The sequence below is a fragment of the Lampetra fluviatilis genome, chromosome 31, assembly GCF_964198595.1.
Source record: "Lampetra fluviatilis chromosome 31, kcLamFluv1.1, whole genome shotgun sequence".
Classification (NCBI taxonomy): domain Eukaryota; kingdom Metazoa; phylum Chordata; class Hyperoartia; order Petromyzontiformes; family Petromyzontidae; genus Lampetra; species Lampetra fluviatilis.
Window position 1 is genome coordinate 12,759,090 of NC_136305.1, and position 19,961 is coordinate 12,779,050.

The 19,961-nt window shown below is 50.8% G+C and overlaps 1 protein-coding gene across 1 annotated transcript in view; it reads right to left on the reverse strand.

Moving 5' to 3' along the window:
• Window positions 1-5,863: 5,863 nt before the first annotated feature.
• Window positions 5,864-19,961, reverse strand: part of LOC144943561 (beta-1,4-galactosyltransferase 2-like) — a 60,025-nt gene continuing 45,927 nt past the window's right edge. The window contains exons 5-6 of the mRNA XM_078871156.1: window positions 10,270-10,374; window positions 5,864-6,151 (exon numbers count right to left, since the gene is read on the reverse strand). Coding sequence (XP_078727282.1) covers window positions 6,007-6,151; window positions 10,270-10,374 — 250 coding nt within the window. The 3' untranslated portion in view covers window positions 5,864-6,006. The remainder of the gene's footprint in view (window positions 6,152-10,269; window positions 10,375-19,961) is intronic.

Here is a 19,961-nt window from a genome sequence, read left to right on the forward strand (position 1 = left end):
GTGAACATAAAGCAGACCTGAAACACGGAAGGACAAACACCTCAGCCATGGCAGATCACTGTTACAATTCAGTGGGCTCACATGACATTGACTTCTCCAAGACAGAGGTTCTCTGCAAGGCATCTGGCTACCATGAGAGATTCGTTCATGAGGCGATCCACATATACATGGAGACAATTTCAACTGAGAAGATGGATTCTGGCTCAGCAATCATTGGAAGGACGTAATAAACCATTTCGGATCTTAACTGATTGTGTTCACGTTTACGGTGACTTTTAGACTGCAGTCCACTCACTGGCATTGACTATATATCTTTTGTATTCTCCGCAGGGAATGGAGTCTTTGATCCGCTGCAAGTCTCCCTCCACCACTCTCCCATTGACATATTTCGTTGCTTCCTTTTAGTACCTTTCACGCGACGGTCAATGGTATAGTGTATAGCAGATTGTATAATAATAAATAGTATAAAAGTGTAATGTTTAATATAATGTATAAGGTAATATATAGTATCGTAATTGTATAGTGAATATACAGCAGTGTGGTATACATTAGGGTGGATAGAATAATACATAGTGTAATATTACAATGTATAGTCTAAGGTATAGGGTGGTGTATAGTAATGCAGTATATAATTTAATTTTAGGTTTGTCTATGGCAGTATATAGTACGGGGTAGATCCGTGTGATGTAAGGAAAAAGTTTAGCTGGAGGCATATTATATTTTTTGCGACGTAGAATTGTAATGTATGACTTACTGTTAGTAGCTCAGCTTATTGGAGAGTATATTTAGTATATTGATGATATTGACGTAGTTTATATTTTAGTTTTTTACGTGGTGGTTTAGCTGCAGCAGCTCCTTACTATTAAAATTCCTTCCCTTTATTACTGCTAACCCGACTTCCTCCCTTTGTTGCTGCGTATCCTACATAATGCACGGGCATAATATGACTTTGAGACCCCGCCCACCTCCTACACATTCCACAAGTAGTGACCAATCCCATATCTGCATTTACCATAAATATGCAAATTCCTTTGTCAAGGTGCCCTTCCTCCACTAACCCAGCTTAAATATATGCTGCCAAGCTTAGAGGTGTTCATTCAGACGCTGTCTTTCCGACAGACCTGTTCTTCATCTGAGGACGGCTGCTTGCGTTGTGGCCGAAACGTCGTGAGAATTGTATTTTATTATGCTTTATTTTTAATATTTTATTATTTCCCTTCTACGTGACTTTACCGAAAGAACCAAGAAGATGAATCCCTGCAGTCACGAAAGCTTTAAATCGAAAGATAAGCGAGTTATAAAGTGAAGGAATCTCAATTTAAACTATAAACGACTAAATACATATTTGACTTGATCTATGCATACATCTATTACTGGGTTTGGACAATACTTGCTTTTTGAGCAGCACAATGAATGATGCAATCTGAACCTGGTATTGTGTCATACATGATATGAATTGCATCATCTTATTTTGTTGTATATGTAGTGGGTTCCATGGAGACTTGAGACGTGACTTTAAAGGCAACACATTTATTTAAAGGCTCTCTAGGGAGGTATAGCCTCCGGGCTAACATGCCTTATTACTGGGACTAACTCAGAGCCCTCCGGCTAAGGGTGACCTAGGGGAGGGTAAATGACCCGACCCAGCCAAGGTGCAGGTCTCGACCACTGGTCCGTGCTCGGCCCCGGCCCTTAAAAGGACGTCAGTCCCTAGGTCCCAGGGTCCTAGCTAGGGAGGCTATGCTGACCCGACCCAGCCAAGGTGCGGGTCTGACCACTGGTCCGTGCTCGGCCCCGGCCCTTAAAGGGGTTCCAGGGTGCTAGCCTAGCTGGCCTTCTGTCTTCATCTTCAGAGCACTGCCAAGAGCCGACCTGAGAGACGTCTTTTATACACACCTCGGGGACTCTCCACCCTCGGTACCGCCCCTCTCTGGAACCTTCCAGGGGGCTCTGGAAAGACCCCACCAACTCCTCACCTGGGGTCGAGGAGGGGAACCCGGGCCTCTCCATGGTCCAGCTCTCTATCCCTTTGTGCAGGGTGGCACCCCCTACAGACCCCTGCTCGTAACTGCAGGTAAGTAAGCATAGGGCGGTGTGCGCATATGTATTTCCGATGCTACATCACCCCCCCCCCCCTTCCGCTCGTAGCACCCAGCTGTCCCAGCTGTCAAATAACAAAAAAAAAGACTGGCGAGAACGAAAACGAGTATGTGTGCCTCAATAAAACCATTATCAACAAGATAAACGAACATCCCTCAATCTTACGGGGAAGTTTTAAGCTTAAGCTTTCTTCCTGGCTATTTGTTCTCTCTGCCTGTGTCCTCTCTTTGGAATTTTCACACTTAAAATTCTAACTTAGCAAATTTTGAAACACGTAATCAACCAGGCGATGCGTTAATTGTGTGTTAACCGACTCTCTGTGTTGTATTACATCACATTTCGATATTTTGCTAGGTTATTTAATTTTCGTGTGCCTGTCTCCTAATTTTCAAGCTTGCGTGCCCGTTCCACATTGTCATCTTACTTGCAACAGCAGTACGTTGCCGTACACTCATTGATATGCTAATTCTCTCTGCCCCCTCCCTCTCTCCGTCCCCGCCCCCCCCTCTCTATATTTAAGGGACCGTCACAGAAACGACCCCTCTCTTTGTGCCGATGTGTGTCCTCTCTCTGTGTGCCGTTGTGATGTCTGTCTGCTTGTATGTCTGTCTATAGTTTTCTAGTTAGATTTTTGTTGCTATTTCTTTTATACCTGATGATGATTGCTTGTGTTGCAATCGAAACGTCGTAATATGTTATTTTAATTTATTATTTTATTTTTAGACGTGACTTAACCGAAAAGAACCAAAGAAGAACATCCCTCATATAAATAACCCAACCCGCCTGTACAAATATACACTATATACACCAATATACAAAACCCACAGCAACACGGCGCACCCCCCCCCCCCCACATACGACGCGACCCATGTGAACCAGCCGAAAAACAGCGGAGGCCGGTTGAGCATGGCAGTGTTCATGAAAATGTTTTCGATTTGGATCGGGTTTTGGTCGATGGACCACCGTAAGCAGTGGGGGGAAGACGTGGCCGCGGGGTTGCATGAAGTGGAGGATGGCAGTCCTGCAGTGATGTGTCAGCTGAGCGGGAGGTGTCCGAAGTGGCTGGTGCAGTGCGCCGCCGAGGCGCTACTCCCGAGGCATCTGAGGGAGCAACAACATGGCTGGGCTGAAGATTAGGCTCGGCGATCGCACGACTCGGCTTGTCGGACACGGCACGCCCTCGGCCCCCGCGTGGAGTTGGTGTAGTGTGATGAGGAAAGAAGGGTTTGAGATGTGATGGGTGCACAAACCAGCACCACTTCCCATGGCGGACCTTCACACACTACGGTCGAACGACCCGCACAATGTCGACCGGGCCCTGGTGATGTTGACAGGGGCACTTGGGGGCAATGGAGCCACGCCATGTTACCCACAGACCACTTGTGAGTGGAAACTCTGAGGTTCTGCAGTCGCTTGTTGGCCAATTAGCGGGCCTCCAAATTGTACTTCACCGCCTCTCGCGCCTCTACCAACTTTTGGACATTGGACCGAATATGTTGGGTGATCTTGGAATTTGGGGAGGCCTGCGTGACACGCAATTGAACATCCACTGGGGGATTGGCCTCTCTGCCATACATCAAATAAAATGGGGAAAACCCCGTGGACGCATGGGGTGCCATTTGGTAGGCAGCCAAAACCACGTGGATATGGAGATCCCAATCCTCTTGCAATTCGGACACCTGGTGGCTTAGCATGGCGGTGAGCATCCTGTTTAGCCGCTCAACCATGCATGAGTTTGTGGGTGGTAAGGCGAGGTGCGAACTTTGTGTGTGCCCTACAGATTGCAAACCTCCCGTAGGAAGGTGGACCAAAAATTATTCCCTTGATCGGTCAGCAGCCGCTCCGGAGTGCCCTTATCCAGGACGTAGCCCTGGAGAAAGGCCTCCGTGATGGCTGCCGAACGAATGGTTGGGGAGCAGCCAGGCCATAGGCCACCGGGTGAAGTACTCCACCCTGTACCAATAGGTACTTATTACCGCGAGGAGTGACAGGAAAAGGCCCCAAGATATCAAGGGAAACCAGCTCATTCACGCTATAACTTGATTTGACGCTTTCGTGACTGCAGGAATTACTCTTTGGTTCTTTCGGTAAAGTCACATGAAAAGAAAAGAAATAATAAAATACAACGTTTCAATTGCAACACAAGCAACCGTCATCAGTTAGAACTAAATTTGAGAGAGAGACAAAACACAGACACGGAGTCACACAGACAGACACTCCAGAGACCAGGTTTACTTGATGGAACTTGAAATGAGACTGCCTCCCCCCGCCCCCCCACTTTTCCCCCATTCTTTCCCCAAAGAGAAGGCATCTGCCACACGTACCACATAACGTTATGGTCCTACACATCCACGTTGGTTTTCTGTCCGAGCAGCCTATCCCGCTATACACCACTCACCTGTCACTGAAGTTGTACACCGTGGTTGGATGAATCAAATGTTACAAAACACAATCTAGAATGAAAACTCTTTTATTTGAAACAAATATTTGTGTTTAGGTTGTTGTCTTTCTCTCGCACCTCCGTTTAGCGCATTTGGCTACATATGGTGCGAAAGAAGTTCAAGATTCATAAACTACAACCCGTGGCCAGTCGACACCAACTACCACTTAGAAACGGGCTCAGGACAGCTGGGTAATAACGATGATGTAATCCCGTGCGTTATCATCACACAGGAGCAGCTCATTGCTCGCGTAGAGAGAGAGGAGAGGACTCAGAGGCACCAGGAGGAGGAACCACTGATGAGCAGGATGGCAGCAGCACCAGCGATAGTTTTACGCCCCTGTTTTTTTTTTTCTGGTAAGTTTTAATCCCTCTAAGTTTATGTAATTAAAACAAATACTTTACAAGCAGTTTTTTCAATATTGTGTGTCTTTAAATGTGTATGTTTTATTTTAACTTGCGTGGTGAAGTAGGATTGAACTCGTTACCGTACAAGTCAACAAAGCAAGTTGCACCAAAACACACGCACGCCATAAGCACTGCCTAGGAACCCTACGATCATGATCAAATATCGAACTCTTGATGGTGACTGCTTGCAGCAAAATGTGGTCTCGGGAGTAAATTGTGAGAGAAGTGGCATCATTGGGTCTTAGAAAAGCTGTTTGGTACAGACCCTACTGCAAGAAGAAGGAAGCAGAATGAGAATTCCAAGAGAGTTCATTAAACGGTTTTGAGATATCGATTGATCTACTATGTTAATGAACACCTATTAAGTCCGGCATGGCAAACAAGGGGGTCGGTTGGCCAACACCCCGCCCGGCCACCTTTGTCTCCTAAGTTGCAATACTTACATATAATATAGGTTACTCATTTAAGGCGGTCAATTTATTTGAGGCCCAGGACCAGCTCGGATAATTGTCACTGGTGTTGGCCGTGAACAGGAATCAAACTCGTGTTGCCGGGTTCGTCGAGCAGGATAGTAACCTTGCACCACCGTTCCCCACTCGCGAACAAACACATACACACGAACCTACTTTGAAGCTACTACGATGTCTTTGAAGGAGAGTTTCAACTAATCACCAGCTCCATGCTCAAATAACCATTTGACAATGTGAAGTTCACGAAACCTGTTCCCTGCAGATCCACAATTGGATTGTAAATGAGTTTTTTTTTTCTGTAGCAAGTTGCTGTTGTTCTTTGCGTGAAATGTTCTTAGCCCTCAGACGTGTTGACCAATGAACTCGTGCTTAATGACTGATCGATAACGAACATCGTCTCACGTCCTGTGACCAACGATGGCCATTTTCAAATCCCGGCCTCAACATTCCAAACCAGCTGCTCGGTGAAGTCTCACGCAAGAGCGTGTGTCGTTAGAACGTTGGTTAATGGACAATAATCAAGGAACACGTCGGTACAGCGTCGTTAAGATGCTTGACTGGGTGGGAAGCACGACCTGGGGGATTGTTTCAAAGCCGGCTTCCCTGCGGCCCGCCGATGTTCACGGTGAGGTTGGTGTAGAGGGGGCTCATCGTCCGTTTCACCAGCAAGTAGTGCAAAGAATTCAGCCCGTCCCACTTCATCCGTGAAACCGCCCGCCGGATCAGGTTAAACCTGTGGAATAAAAAAAAGCAAAGATCCCCCCGTATAGCGTTTAACAGATTGTTCGGGTAAGTGCGGTTAGTGAGCAACGCCTATGAAGGCCGGCACGGCACACCTATGAGGGTGGCCACCACCACGCCCGGCCACCTTTGTCGTCCCAGTGGTCATGGGTCATGTTTGCGATGTTTACACAGCACACCTGGTAATAAATTGAGGCTGAGTCGACCAAGGTAGGCTCAGGACCACTTCAGATAATCGTCACAGGTGTTGGCCATGAGCAAAACCTAAACTCTGGTCACTGCTTTCATAGCACAGCATGCTAACCGCTATATTACTGCTCTCCACACAATCACGTTCACACACTAACTTTCACATTGGTTCACACACACAAACACTCCCAGCACGATGCTGACTCATTACATCTAGCGGAGGATTGTTCCGCTAAAAAAAATAGTTTTGCGCTTCAGTTTGCAAGTGCGAGTTAGCATTTTAATCAATGTTAAAACATATTTCATGTAAACTGGTTCGTAAGTATACTCTTTGGTTCTGCTGGATAATTTTTTCCGCCTGAGGACGACTGCTTGTGTTGCGATTGAAACGTCGTGATATATTATTTTTTATTATTACTTTTTTCTACCTACGTGACTTTACCAAAGAACCAAAGAGTATCTTTCTTCTTTCTTATATATAAAAATATCCGCACGCTTGCGCTTGCGGGGGATTTGGCTCTCGGACGGTGGGATTTAAGACCGAAATAATTTGCCAGCCGGCACGCCCTAAGCCCCGTGGTGGGAATAGGCTATTCCGTTTTCACGTCCGTAAATTTTAAAGTCGTTTAATGAATTATCGACCGTACCAACTCACGACAATTGCCTGGGGGGGGGGGGGCGGACTCTGCCAAGTGATGCGCGTTCGCTCTAGCTCACGGGGGACATTTTATTTTACGCCTTTAACATGCATTAAATATACAAATCACGCTGCCGATTTCTCTTCACATTGTGATGTCCTCTTCCCCCACCCCACCCCAATGCGTGCAGTCACTGCTATAAAGTCCTTAGATATGAATTTAATATTATTAAAGCGCTTACATAGTACTGTATTATTCTGCCTCGGGCGGGGATGGTGAGGGGGGCGGGAGTAGCGGCACAGCCAGCAGCCTGGCAATGTCTCACCTCCTCCGGCTTGCCAATCTAGGCGAGGCCGCGGGCTCTGCACGGGACGAGGCGTCATCACGCCAATGTAAAGTACAATTTTATTGCATCTTTCGCTAAGAATTGAAGGTTTATTGTTTACTATTATTAAACAAACAAGTTTACAAATATTACAATGATAATGTTTGTGTGCATGTGAGTCGATGGGTTTCTGTGTGTGTGGCTCCATGTCTGTGTGTAAGTCCATGTGTGTGTCTGTCTTTTTCAAACGGACAACACCCCATGTGTACGTACGTACAAGTGTTTGTCTGTGTGTGTCAGTCCATTTGTGCGCGTATCAGTCGCTGTGTGTGTTAGTCCACATGTGTGTGTAAGTCCATACCTGTGTGTTTCACTAGATGTGTGTGTGTCTAAGTGAATGCGTGTGTATGAGTCGATGTGCGTGCATGGCTCCATCTGAGTGTGTAAGTCAATGTGCGTTTGTGTGTCTATGTGTGTCAGTCGATGTGTGTGTGTGTTAATCCATGTGTGTGTATCTAAAGTAGATGTCTGTGTGTCACAGTCCATATGTCTATGTGTGTGTAGGGCAATGTGTGTGTCAGTCTATGTGTGTGTGTCTAAAGTGCATGTCTATGCGTGTGTGAGTCCATATGTGTGTGTGTGTAAGTCCATGTGTTTGTGTGTGTCAGTCGATATGTCTGTGTGTGTCAGTCCATGGGCGTCTGTGTTAGTCGCTTTGTGTGCATGGCTCCATGTCAGTCAGTGTACGTTCATTTCTTTGCGTGTCTGTAGGTCCATGTGTGCGTGTGACTGAATGTGCTTTATTGACCTGCTCAAGGCCTATGATACCATCAGTAGGCGTGGCCTCTGGGTTGTTCTTCATGCTTTCGGAGTCCCTGACCAGCTGCTCATGATCATCAAAGATCTTCATGATGGTGAACGGAGCCGGGTAAAACTACCTGCCCAGGAGTCAGAGCCATTCCCTGTACACCTTGTGGTGTGTGACTGGGATGTCCTCTGGCTCCCTCATTATTTAACATATCTTTTGACCACGTAGTTCGTGAAGCATTCAATGGCTGTACCTGAGGAATTACCATATGGTACAGAAACAATGGGAGGCTGATCGATGCCCGGGTGCGGTCAAGGGATGGCTACCTATTGCTCAACCATGTTAGGTATGCCGATTCTCTGGTCATTGCTGCTCACTCAGAAGAGGAGTTGGAGGCACTGCTGCTGAACTTGGAGCTTGCCACTAAGAGGTGGGACCTTACCATCAGCCCCACCAAAACTAAGCACCTGCTTGGGTATTTTGTACCATCGGACAATTCACCCCTCACAATTGCTGATGCGGCAGTTGTGGAGAGATTGGAGAGATTCCCATACCTGGCCAGTGTGCTCATAACCGGCTCCGGTTTAACAGCAGAGGTTTCACTCCAAATCAGTCGAGCGCCATATCTTTTCATCGGCTGCGTTACGCTGTGTGGAAGCTACCTGGTCTCTCGCTCCGCATGAAGCTCCAGGTTTTTTCGGCCACGGTAATTCCCTCCCTTCTCTACGCTTGCAAAACATGCACCCCCCTAATGGAACAACTTCATCGGTTAGAAACATTTAGGCTGGCCTGCTAACGATCCATCCTGGGTTTCACCATATGTGTGTGTGTGCGTCTAAGTCGTTGTGTTTCTACGTGTGGGTCAATGTCTGTGTGTAAGTCCATGTGTGTGTCTGTCTTTTTCGCCCGGGCAACGCCGGGTACTTACCACTAGTGGATTCATAAGTGTGGGTGTTCATATGTCAGGTATTAGTAAGTTCAGGACTGCCTGTATTAATTGACAGCAACTCATGTTATGTAATCTACCACGCACCAAAACCTTAATTTTGTGAGCTGTCAAAGAGCTAAAGTAACTTGGTCTTCTTGGAAATAACTGGGTTTTGTTAATAAAACGGATAAATAATATGAATAACGATGACGTCATCTTGTAACTCTGCGTCACCACCACACAGGATCCTAATCTTTACAGAGCACCTTCACACTCAAGGCGCCTAATAGAGTAAAAAAAACGGTTACAGATTATAATGTTTTATACTGCAGCGGCATGCAAGGGTTGAGGAATTAAAAAGGATACAGGGATCAAAGAGCAAAAACCATCAAGTGAACTCCGGTCATTCTCGAAGCAGTGGCTTTTGGCTGGCCATTGAACAAAGATGGTCACTGCATCGCACGCATCGCGCGCTGTCAGATGTGCTTCCGATATTAAGTAGCCGCTAGAGTTATGTACTTGCAAAGCATTTAGATTGAAAATATATATTTTTTACTATTTGTGTTTGGTTTGTTGTCCTTCCCCCGCACCTCTGATTAGCACGGTTGGTTACGTACTATGCGAAATAAGTTCAACACACATACATCACGAAAGGAAGGTGATGGACGGGAAAGGAGTGGATGGGCGAGAGGAGGGATGAGGAAGATAATGGACGCACTCTCGCAGAAGGCAATTCAGAGGCGTGAGGAGGAGCAACTACAGACAAGTGGAGAGGCAGCAGCAATGATGTGGTGATGAACTAGGGGTACCAACAATTTCCGAAGCTTTGCGTACTTTTATAAATGAAGGTCTTATCTGACAATTTATCATGAGAGTTTATACATATGGGAGGAAACCAGAATACGCTGATAAACTGTGTATTGGCATATGGGTAAACACTCTATCCAGTACAGATGAAACAGGTGTGGTTAACATTTTTTGCTGTACCGCCTACTGCTAGAGTGAGGGAATGGCTCCTCCACGCCACCCACCCACGGGGATGGGACTTTCACAGCCCATCCATGCGTGATCCATCAACCCTCGGCAATGCTGCCTCCGTAGTGCTGGATTACCCTGCTGACACTTGGAACACAGCCAGCACCACTACCACTGCGCATACTTTGAGGACACAGAGTCATGTTGATTGCGATTCATGATCAGTCCGAACGACCTCTATACTGACCGTTGGGGGTTGGGCTCGTTGTGTGCATCGGCCTTGTGTTTGACCATCGTGTACCTCCCGATCCCCGCTCTGGGCCGGGCGACGTGCATGCCACTCGCCACTGTCCTGCAAAGGGGATTTCAGACAACGGTCGTGAGATGTTAACTCCCTTACCTGGTATACAGGAGGTCGTGGGTTCTATCCCGACCCCGACGCCTGTATATTTTTGGGTTTGCATGTTCTTCCCATGGTGGCATAGATTTTCCCTGGGTCCTCCGGTTTGTCCCTCGACAGTTAGACATGTCTGTTTATATTATTTGGCTGCTGCTATACATTTGCTAATGTTTATAAGCTATAATTTGTGATCGCCAGGTTGCTTTTGAAAAAGAGCAACATAGCTCAGTCGGCCTTACCTGCTAAATAATAAATATATTTTAGTTTAGATTTTAGAGCAGGTAACACCCACTTAGCTTTGTTCTTTTTCAGAGGCGACCTGTCCACGTGTCTTGATAGCTCATCATCATCGCAGTCATTTATGTAATGTGATTTGATTGTGGAGCGACTGCATAAGAAAACGCGCTGCGAGAGTGGACGCGGAGCCGCGGCACGGGCGCGCGGTGAGATAATCGCTCGCAGGTGTGGCCGCTCGTGTGCCGCTGTGGACTGCGTTAACGATATATGCGGTGTGCACGGACGCTCGTTGAGATAATACCTCGCAGGTGCGGTTGTACCGCTATGCGCCGCGTTCGCGTGAGTGGTGGTATGCACAGAAGAGTGAACGCGGAGCCGCAGCGTGTGCGCGCGTGCTAGGAGATAATCGCCCGCAGGTGCGAAGATGGTCGCGGCCCTGCATTAGAGTTGGCTGTGGTGTACACGGGTGAGTGTGGGTTAATTCCGTGCAGCGGTGAACCAGCAATTTAGCTATGTCCCTCAGAGAGGGCGCTAGCGCAGGGGGGCCGATCACCCGGTGGAGGAGGGAGCGGACGTCGCGCCCACCTGCCCAGCGAGGGCGGTGGGGTGTATGTCGGCCCTCACACATCTCCTCACGTGCACATCCCGTCAGCCACACGCACGGCCTGAACGTGCATACTATCATCTCTAATGAGCATTTGAGGCAACGCTATTTACAGCCTTGCACACAAAGGCCAGTTAGTGGAAATTCCATATTTTTGTAATAACAGCCATAGAGGGTTCACGTGGGGATTGGCTTGCCGGTCCTGCTTGTAGCCAATAAGGGTTGAGATAGGGACCATGGCCCATGCGTCATCACGACAGGTCATCAGGAGTGATTGGCCTAGCCATTCGGGGCCCCAGCTAATGGGGAGCCGGATGAGGGGCGTGGTCCCGGGATTGACAGGGAACCATCGAGAATGGTCGAAGCTGTCCATGAACGATTGGCTGGGGGAACCACGTGACGAAGGTATTAAGAGCGAGTGGAGGAGAACGATCGGGAGCAGACGGAAACTGACAAGAGCAGGGTCACGCGCGGACGGGGGCTGGGGTTGCCACGTGCGCGGTGGGGACTTAGTGCGTGGTCTGTCCTCTCTCCGTGGTCTGCCAGCAACGGAGAGTGAGTGAGCAAAGTGTATTGTAGAGTGGAAATAAAAGGACCGATTCCGAAGCCGTCTCCTGAAGGATTATTACACTGGTTTCAGAAGTAATTCTGCGACTGTTTGGACGATCGTCAAGATGTCTAAGCACCTCAGAAAAAAGAAGCTGCCCGTGCCTCTGTCGGAGGAAGAGGTCGAGACGGATGAAGATGAGCTGTTGGGAGCTACAGCCCTGGTGCCGCCGGCTGACGACGCTCGCCTCGACGCCTCTCAGCGTCGACCGGGGGAAGATGCGACCACCGCAGGACCGATAGACGAATGGCGGCTGATGGCGGAGCAGATTGAGTCGTTGCGCGCAATTCTGCTAAGCCTGGTGACCGCGGTGGCGTCCTCACCAGCCGTGGGTCGCCAGATCGCCGATCAGCTGGACGCCGCGGGAAGGGGTCCTGCTATGGAAGCGGGACCCGCCATTGCTCCTGCCACGCGGGAGGACGCCGTCGTCTTGGGTGGGGCGGCTGCGCCGGAGTCGTCGGCCGCCATTTTGGGCGCACCTGCTACCACGCGGCCGCCGGACGCCATTTTGTCTGCACCGAGTGGAGAGCGGGAACGGCGGCCGGAGACGCCCGCGGCACGCGCCTGCCACCGCGGACATCGCCTTCCACAAATAAAAGAATTTATCGCCGGGGGCGATTGGAGTGCTTTTACGTGGCGCTTCGAGTCGGCTTTTAGATCTGTCAACTGGACGGAGGAAGAAGCGCTGGGAGCGCTACCTACACTGCTCGATGATGTGTCTCTGGGAGTCTTCCGCTCCATCCCGGCGTCCAAGAAGAAGACACTGCAGGATGCGTTCACAGAGATGGCGGAATTTTACGACCCACCGACATCGGCCACCAGAAAATTTATGTCGCGTCGCCGGGCACCGGAGGAATCGCCGTTGGCCTATCGGGGGGCGTTGATGGCGATGGCCATGGCAGCCTACCCCGACGCAATGGCCGAGCATTTGGATCCACTAATCCTTTCCCGCATGCTGGAGTTGTCTCAGGAGCTCAACATCTCTCTACCAGTGTGCGGCCACGAACCGCTTTCATCGCGGTGGGTGGCGCGCTGCCTGGACGCTAAGTTTAATATCAAGCGGTGGGACCAGATGGCGGCGTGGACGGGGAAACCCGAGATCGACGGGCCGCCTCTGGGGTGGTCTCCGCGACTGGTTGTCCACTGCTCCGACGACTCGGGCGACGACGACAGCTGCTGCTGTCCCACATAGGATTCCGGGCCGGCGGCTGCGCGACCAGCGGGACGACTACACGGGCCGACCGCGGGCGAGGGCCGGGTCGTCCGACCACCGGCCGACGTCGGCCGCGTGTTTCAAGTGCGGCAGACGGGGCCACTTCGCCCGTGACTGCCGCTGCCGACCTCTGCTGTCGCCTCCTCCGCCAAGGGGACCTCCATCTCCTCTACCTGCCACGGAGCTGCAACAACCTCGGGCGAGTCGGCACAAATTGGACACCCGGCAGGTCGTGTCACATCACTCATCCACTCGCACTCATTCTTACACTCCTAAGGCCAATTTTACTTCTCCTGCTCCATTGACACGCTCTGCTACACAGTGGAAGAAATTGGCTCACAGGATTGTGGCTGCGGCGTCGGGCTCGTCGACGGTACGCGGTACCATCGACGGCGTTGACGTCCGTATCTTGGTGGACACTGGCGCATCGGCTACCATCATTTCGGATGTAATTTTTCATTTGTTGTCCATTCCTGCGTCGAGAATACGCAAGGTTAATGATGCGTGTGTTGCCGCCAATGGGGGGAGCATGGGTATCTGCGGACAGGTGGATGTGAGCATCGCTATCGGAAATATTACCGCTGTAGGACCTGTGTTAATTTCTCGCTCGCTAGCTGTTCCATGCTTGTTGGGGACGGATTTCCTGCGCCAGATGCCGTTGCGAATACGGGTCGACCAGGACTGTTTGGAAATGCCGGGGGGTCATAGGATGGCGTTCCTGCCTTCCCTGCTGGCCAAGGCGCCTACAGGTAACGCAGTTACTGCTGTAGTTGCGGCTACGGTGGAAGTTCCATCGGGAGCGCAAATGCTCATTCCGCTACGTTACCGAAAACTGCTTCAAATGGGAAGGGGTGCGAAAGGCGTGCTATTATCCCCATCGAATTCCGTATCGAAATCTTTTTCTTTGGCGGCGGCACAAACGATTGTGCGCCCAGGTCAGGCACCTTTCATACAGGTCTTGAATGGGGGACCTGATCGCGTTGTTGTTCCGGAGGGATCGGTGCTGGCTCACGCCACTACCGATTTCGCCTCTTGTGAAAAACCGCCGCGTGCTCGGATGCCTGCTGATGGGTCTCCGCATGATCGTTCACAAGAACGCTGGATCGCGGATTTATGCGGAGAGAATTCTTCCTTGTCAAATGAACATAGGAACGCCTTGCGTTCGCTGTTGCTGCTGTACGCTGATGTGTTCAGCAGGAATGATTTGGACCTCGGACGCACATCGCTTTTGTCGCACCATATTGAAACCGGTGCATCGCCACCTGTCTGTATGCACCCTCGCCGCATGAGCCCGGCGGAAAGGGAACACGTGCATGGGGCGGTAGATGAATTGCTGGCGGCGGATATTATCTCGCCATCCAATAGTCCTTGGGGCGCGCCCGTCGTTTTGGTGAAGAAAAAAGATGGTGGTACGAGGTTTTGCGTTGATTTCTGCCGGTTGAAAAAAATCTCGGTAGCGGACGCGTACCCCTTACCGAGGATGGATGACTCATTGGATGCTTTATCGGGTGCTAAATTATTTTCCACCCTCGACCTGTCCTCGGGCTTCTGGCAGCTTCCCCTCGATGACGAGTCAAAACCCAAAACGGCATTCCGCACACCGCAAGGCCTCTTTGAATTTAATCGGTTGCCGATGGGCCTGAACGCGGCTCCGGCCACGTTTCAGCGGCTCATGGAATTGGTGTTGGCGGGACTGCAGTGGGAAACGTGCCTCATATATCTAGACGATATAATTGTCTTTAGCCGCACGTTCGAGGAACATCTCCAACGCCTTGAGACAGTTTTTCAAAGAATGCGTGCGGCTGACCTTAAGTTTAAACCGAGGAAATGCCACCTCCTGCAACACTCCGTCCGTTACCTGGGTCATATTGTCAGTTTGGACGGTGTATCCACTGACCCTCTGAAAACGAAGTGTGTACGTGAGTGGCCCACACCCACTTCGGTGGGTGATGTTCGGCGGTTTATTGGATTCGCTTCCTATTATCGCCGCTTCGTTAAGAACTTTGCGACGTTGGCAAAACCATTACATGCTCTGACTGGCAAAAATCAAAGGTTTAAATGGGGGGCGGAGGAAGAAATTTCCTTTATGGCACTTCGGGACCACCTCGCCACGGCGCCTACGTAAGATTACCCAGATTTTTCACAGCCGTTCATCCTTGATACGGATGCTAGTGATATTGGCATTGGGGCCGTTTTGTCGCAACGTAAGGACGGGGTTGAGAGGGTGGTGGCGTATGGCAACAGGGTTCTGTCCCCTGCGGAAACGCGATATTGCGTGACAAGGCGGGAACTTTTGGCAATTGTCCATTTTGTTCGATTGTACCGACCGTACCTGTATGGACGGAAATTCCTGGTCCGCACTGATCAAGCGGCTTTGCAATATTCCCTCAAATTGGATCAGCCGTCAGGCCAATTGGCCCGGTGGTTGGAATCGTTACAGGAATTTTCCTTCGATATAACGTACCGAAAGGGAGCCCGTCATGCGAACGCTGATGCGCTCTCAAGGCTGCCACCCGTTCCTCCGTGCACTTGCCTGACAGGCACGCACCGCTGCGCCGCACCGCCCACGTCGCCCTGCCCGGTTATGGGGGCGATAGCGAATGAGGATGACGCAGGGGCGAAAGCGAAAGAGGAGGACCAGCTGGTGTCGGTGGACACCGATGATACCTTACGGCTGCCGCACGCGGTCTGGTTGCGCGTGCAGGAGGCCGATGCCTCGCTGTCTCCACTACGTAAATTGGTTGGGAAACAGAAATCGCAATTGGCGGGCTGGAAGTGGCAGATGTTCCGGGGTAAGTCGGGATTGCTAATGTGTACCGACGGGGTGTCTGACCGACCACGCTTGGTGGTGCCTACTTCGCTTCGCTACGACCTGCTCCGTGCTCTGCACGCTGATAAGTTGATGCACCTCGGCGTCCAAAAGACTGTGGCCACGATGCAAAAGGATTTTTTCTGGGCCGGTATGCCGGCCGACATCAATGATTTTGTCCGCTCGTGCCATGACTGTGCGAAAAGGAAGCCGCCTCGGAACCACTATGTACCACCGATGCGTTCCATTGAAGTGTCTCGTATTAACGAATTAGTGGCTCTCGACATTCTGGGGCCGTTTCCCCCGTCGGCTAGGGGCAATAAATACCTTCTGGTCGGGGTGGAATATTTTTCTCGATGGCCGATGGCCTGGCCTCTGCCCGACCAAACGGCAGCGTCCATCACCGACGCTTTCTTGAACGGGTATGTCATGGACAAGGGGGCACCTGAAAGGCTGCTCACAGATCAAGGCCGGAATTTCTCCTCTAAATTGCTTAGGGAAGTTTGTGACGCGCTAGGTACAAAGAAAGTTCGCACCTCCCCATACCATCCACAAACAGATGGTATGGTGGAACAATTCAACCGTACCCTTTCCGCTATGCTTTGTCACACGGTCAGTGAAAAGCAAACTGATTGGGACTTGCACATACCAGGCGTCTTGGCGGCATACCGCATGGTTCCGCACACGTCCACGGGATACTCACCGTTTTTTTTGATGTATGGCCGTGAAAATGTTCCACCCATCGATGTGCATCTGGGTACGCCGAGTAAACAACCGTCCCACTCCCTGCCTGACCACGTGCGTGACTCGCTTGAACGGAAGCGCGAGAGGCTGCCCGGTATGCGACGGCCCGTGCTCAGGCAAGGAACGAACGGTACGCGCATCGATCGCATACTCGCATGCCTTGGTCAGTGGGAGACCTGGCGTGGCTCCACTGCCCCCAGGTACCGGCGGGCACATCCCCTAAACTGCACAGGCCATGGCGGGGGCCTGTGACGCTCGTAGACGTTCGGAACTCGCAAAGTATCCGCGTTCAATATGGCAAACGTCGGTGGTATGTTCATTCCTCGCGACTTAAACCCTATGTTGACGCGCGTGTCGGTCCTTCATCCCCAATAGCTGACCTGCCGGGTTCTGCTGGGCCGACTACGCCGATTGACACGCCCGTTGATCCCAGGGGGGATTGTGTTGTGCCTCCTGCAGATGAACAGGTTCTGAGGGCTGAGGAAGCCCCCGCTGCCCCCCCTCCAACGGGGCCCGCCCTAGACGTGACCAAGCACCAACAACCGACTTCTTCTTCGAGCCTGCCACCTCCTGTCCATCCGGAAGCAAAGCGACCTTGCGCTGGGAGCGGAGAGGGTCCCGCGTCGCGTACGCGGGCGAAATCTCTTCCGTTTCGTTAACGTTTGATCGTTTCGTTGATTCCCTGTCGTTACCGCGCTGCAGGGGCGCCCTAATGTATGTTGTGATTTTTTTTTTTTGTATTATTATGGGTGACTGTTTTAAATGTTGTTAGGCGCGGGAACGCCGGTTCACCCTCAAATTGTTAAACGCACCTTGGTGCCCTAATAAGATGTTGCGGAATTGGTTCTTCACCCTTTTCCCAGCCGAGACGGCTAAATTTTTTCACCGGGGGGGGGGTGATGTAATAACAGCCATAGAGGGTTCACGTGGGGATTGGCTTGCCGGTCCTGCTTGTAGCCAATAAGGGTTGAGATAGGGACCATGGCCCATGCGTCATCACGACAGGTCATCAGGAGTGATTGGCCTAGCCATTTGGGGCCCCAGCTAATGGGGAGCCGGATGAGGGGCGTGGTCCCGGGATTGACAGGGAACCATCGAGAATGGTCGAAGCTGTCCATGAACGATTGGCTGGGGGAACCACGTGACGAAGGTATTAAGAGCGAGTGGAGGAGAACGATCGGGAGCAGACGGAAACTGACAAGAGCAGGGTCACGCGCGGACGGGGGCTGGGGTTGCCACGTGCGTGGTGGGGACTTAGTGCGTGGTCTGTCCTCTCTCCGTGGTCTGCCAGCAACGGAGAGTGAGTGAGCAAAGTGTATTGTGGAGTGGAAATAAAAGGACCGATTCCGAAGCCGTCTCCTGAAGGATTATTACATTTTTATGGCAGAAGGGAGGCGGGGTGATTCTCTTCGATTTGATGTCTGTTGATTTCCCTACCACAAAGTTTATTCATACCTGATTTTTTTGTAAAATTGCGCAAGTAAAATGTTGTGTTGTACACCCTCTTCCACCGGAGGCAGACAATTTAATAAAGTTTCAACGTGAAGTACTATTAATTACTGCTTGCGTAGCATCGGCTCAGCACGGGCGCGATGCTGTTTAGCGATCCACATGGACACCATGTTTAACGAATATGTTATAAGGTCGGGCTCATTATAAACAAAGTGCTTGCCACAAATGAACCAAATATCTTATTCATCTGGTCAAGAAGCATAAACCATCACGTAAACTCCGGTCACCCTTGCAGCAGCGGATTTTGGTTAACCATTGAACAAAGATGGTTACCGCATCCCGCACTTGCAGATGTGCTTTTTTGGCTGCCTGGAATGCTCTTCCTTCCGATATTAGGAAGCTATTGAAGCTATGCAATTTTTTTTATATAAATTGAAAACTAATTTCTTTAGAACTGCTTTTTGCTATTTGTTTGTTGTCCTTCTCCCACATCTCCAATTAGTACAGTTGGCTACATATTGTGCAAAAGAAGTTCAACATACATATGAAAGAAGACGCTGGGCCTCTTTGTCCATGAGGTAAGTCTTTTTTTCTACGGGAGGGATTTGTGATGCCACAGCTGCGAAGCCGCTCTACGGGCGCCCCACCTACGATCTCACCACCAAGCGACGGGACCGACACTGCTTCCCCCTCACCACCCCCCACATAAACACACACCCCCACATAGAGCCCCGAGGGGAGGTCACCTGGCCGACAGGTTTTCACCCAGAAGCCCTCTCATGAGGATAATCTTCACGGTTTCCTGCGGCCAGGGAATTGGGCGATCTCCCCCAATGCTAACTCGCACCGCGGCGCCGTGACTTGGGTTGAAATTACATGGTCACGACGGGGCTGCCCAGCCACCGCGGTTAAGACACACACCACACACACGGGTCGGCAGGCAGGAAGGGGGGCAGAGCCACGAACAGCGGGGAAAAAAGGGCAGGTCCTCTGATTAGTCAGGAGCGTAGCGACAAATCTGGATGCGGACGTCGCTGAGAGCAACGGCTCAGGACTGGAAATCCGAGCGATCTGATTGGCTGGGAAGGCCAGCGGATCAGCGGCGAAGTTTCTTTGATGTAGGTAACAATAAAGGTGAGAGAAGGTAGAGATGAGTCAGTCGTGTTCTTTTGAAGTTGGAGATCGGAGTAATCACCGAGCCAGCCACTGGATCGTCCGTGAGACGTGTCCCAGCGCAGCCAGGCACCATGAGAACTTCGTGCAGCCTCCCCTCTCCATGGCTTCCCGCACATCCGAGCTGAACCGACCCGACGACTCGTGGTGCCGCATCATGGGGAGGGGAGCCGGAGAGCGGCAACCCTCTCTCCAAGAACGAGGAGTCAAGCAGCAGCAGCTCTCACATGAGTGAGGAGTCCGGTGCCCACAGCCTTCCCAATATCAGCCCTCCGCCGGGGGAGGACTCTGGGGCCAGCAGCCTCAACAGATTCACACGTTTACTCGCTTTCTCTTGCAACGTCTCGAACTCCACCTCCCCTCTCTTAACCTTTTCCTGGCTCCGCCCTTCGATCCACTGTCTCCACCAATCCTCATCTCTTCCCCTCTCATCAACTAACCATCCCCCCATCTCAATCACTGACTTTCCTGCTATTTTCTCTTTTGAACGTCCCAGCCAATCCACTTGTTCCCCGTGCCCTAACCAATTAGAGCGTGAAGTGTTTTCTCCATCCTTCTTGATTGACCGGCGCTTCTTAGTCTTTGGCGAGTAAGCGCCGCTCTGTTCTCTAGTTCCAGGGTCTGTGTGGGACGAATGCTACACATACATTAACAACTGGGTACAGGCGCCTACTGGCACAAGACAGAGGAAAGTATAAAC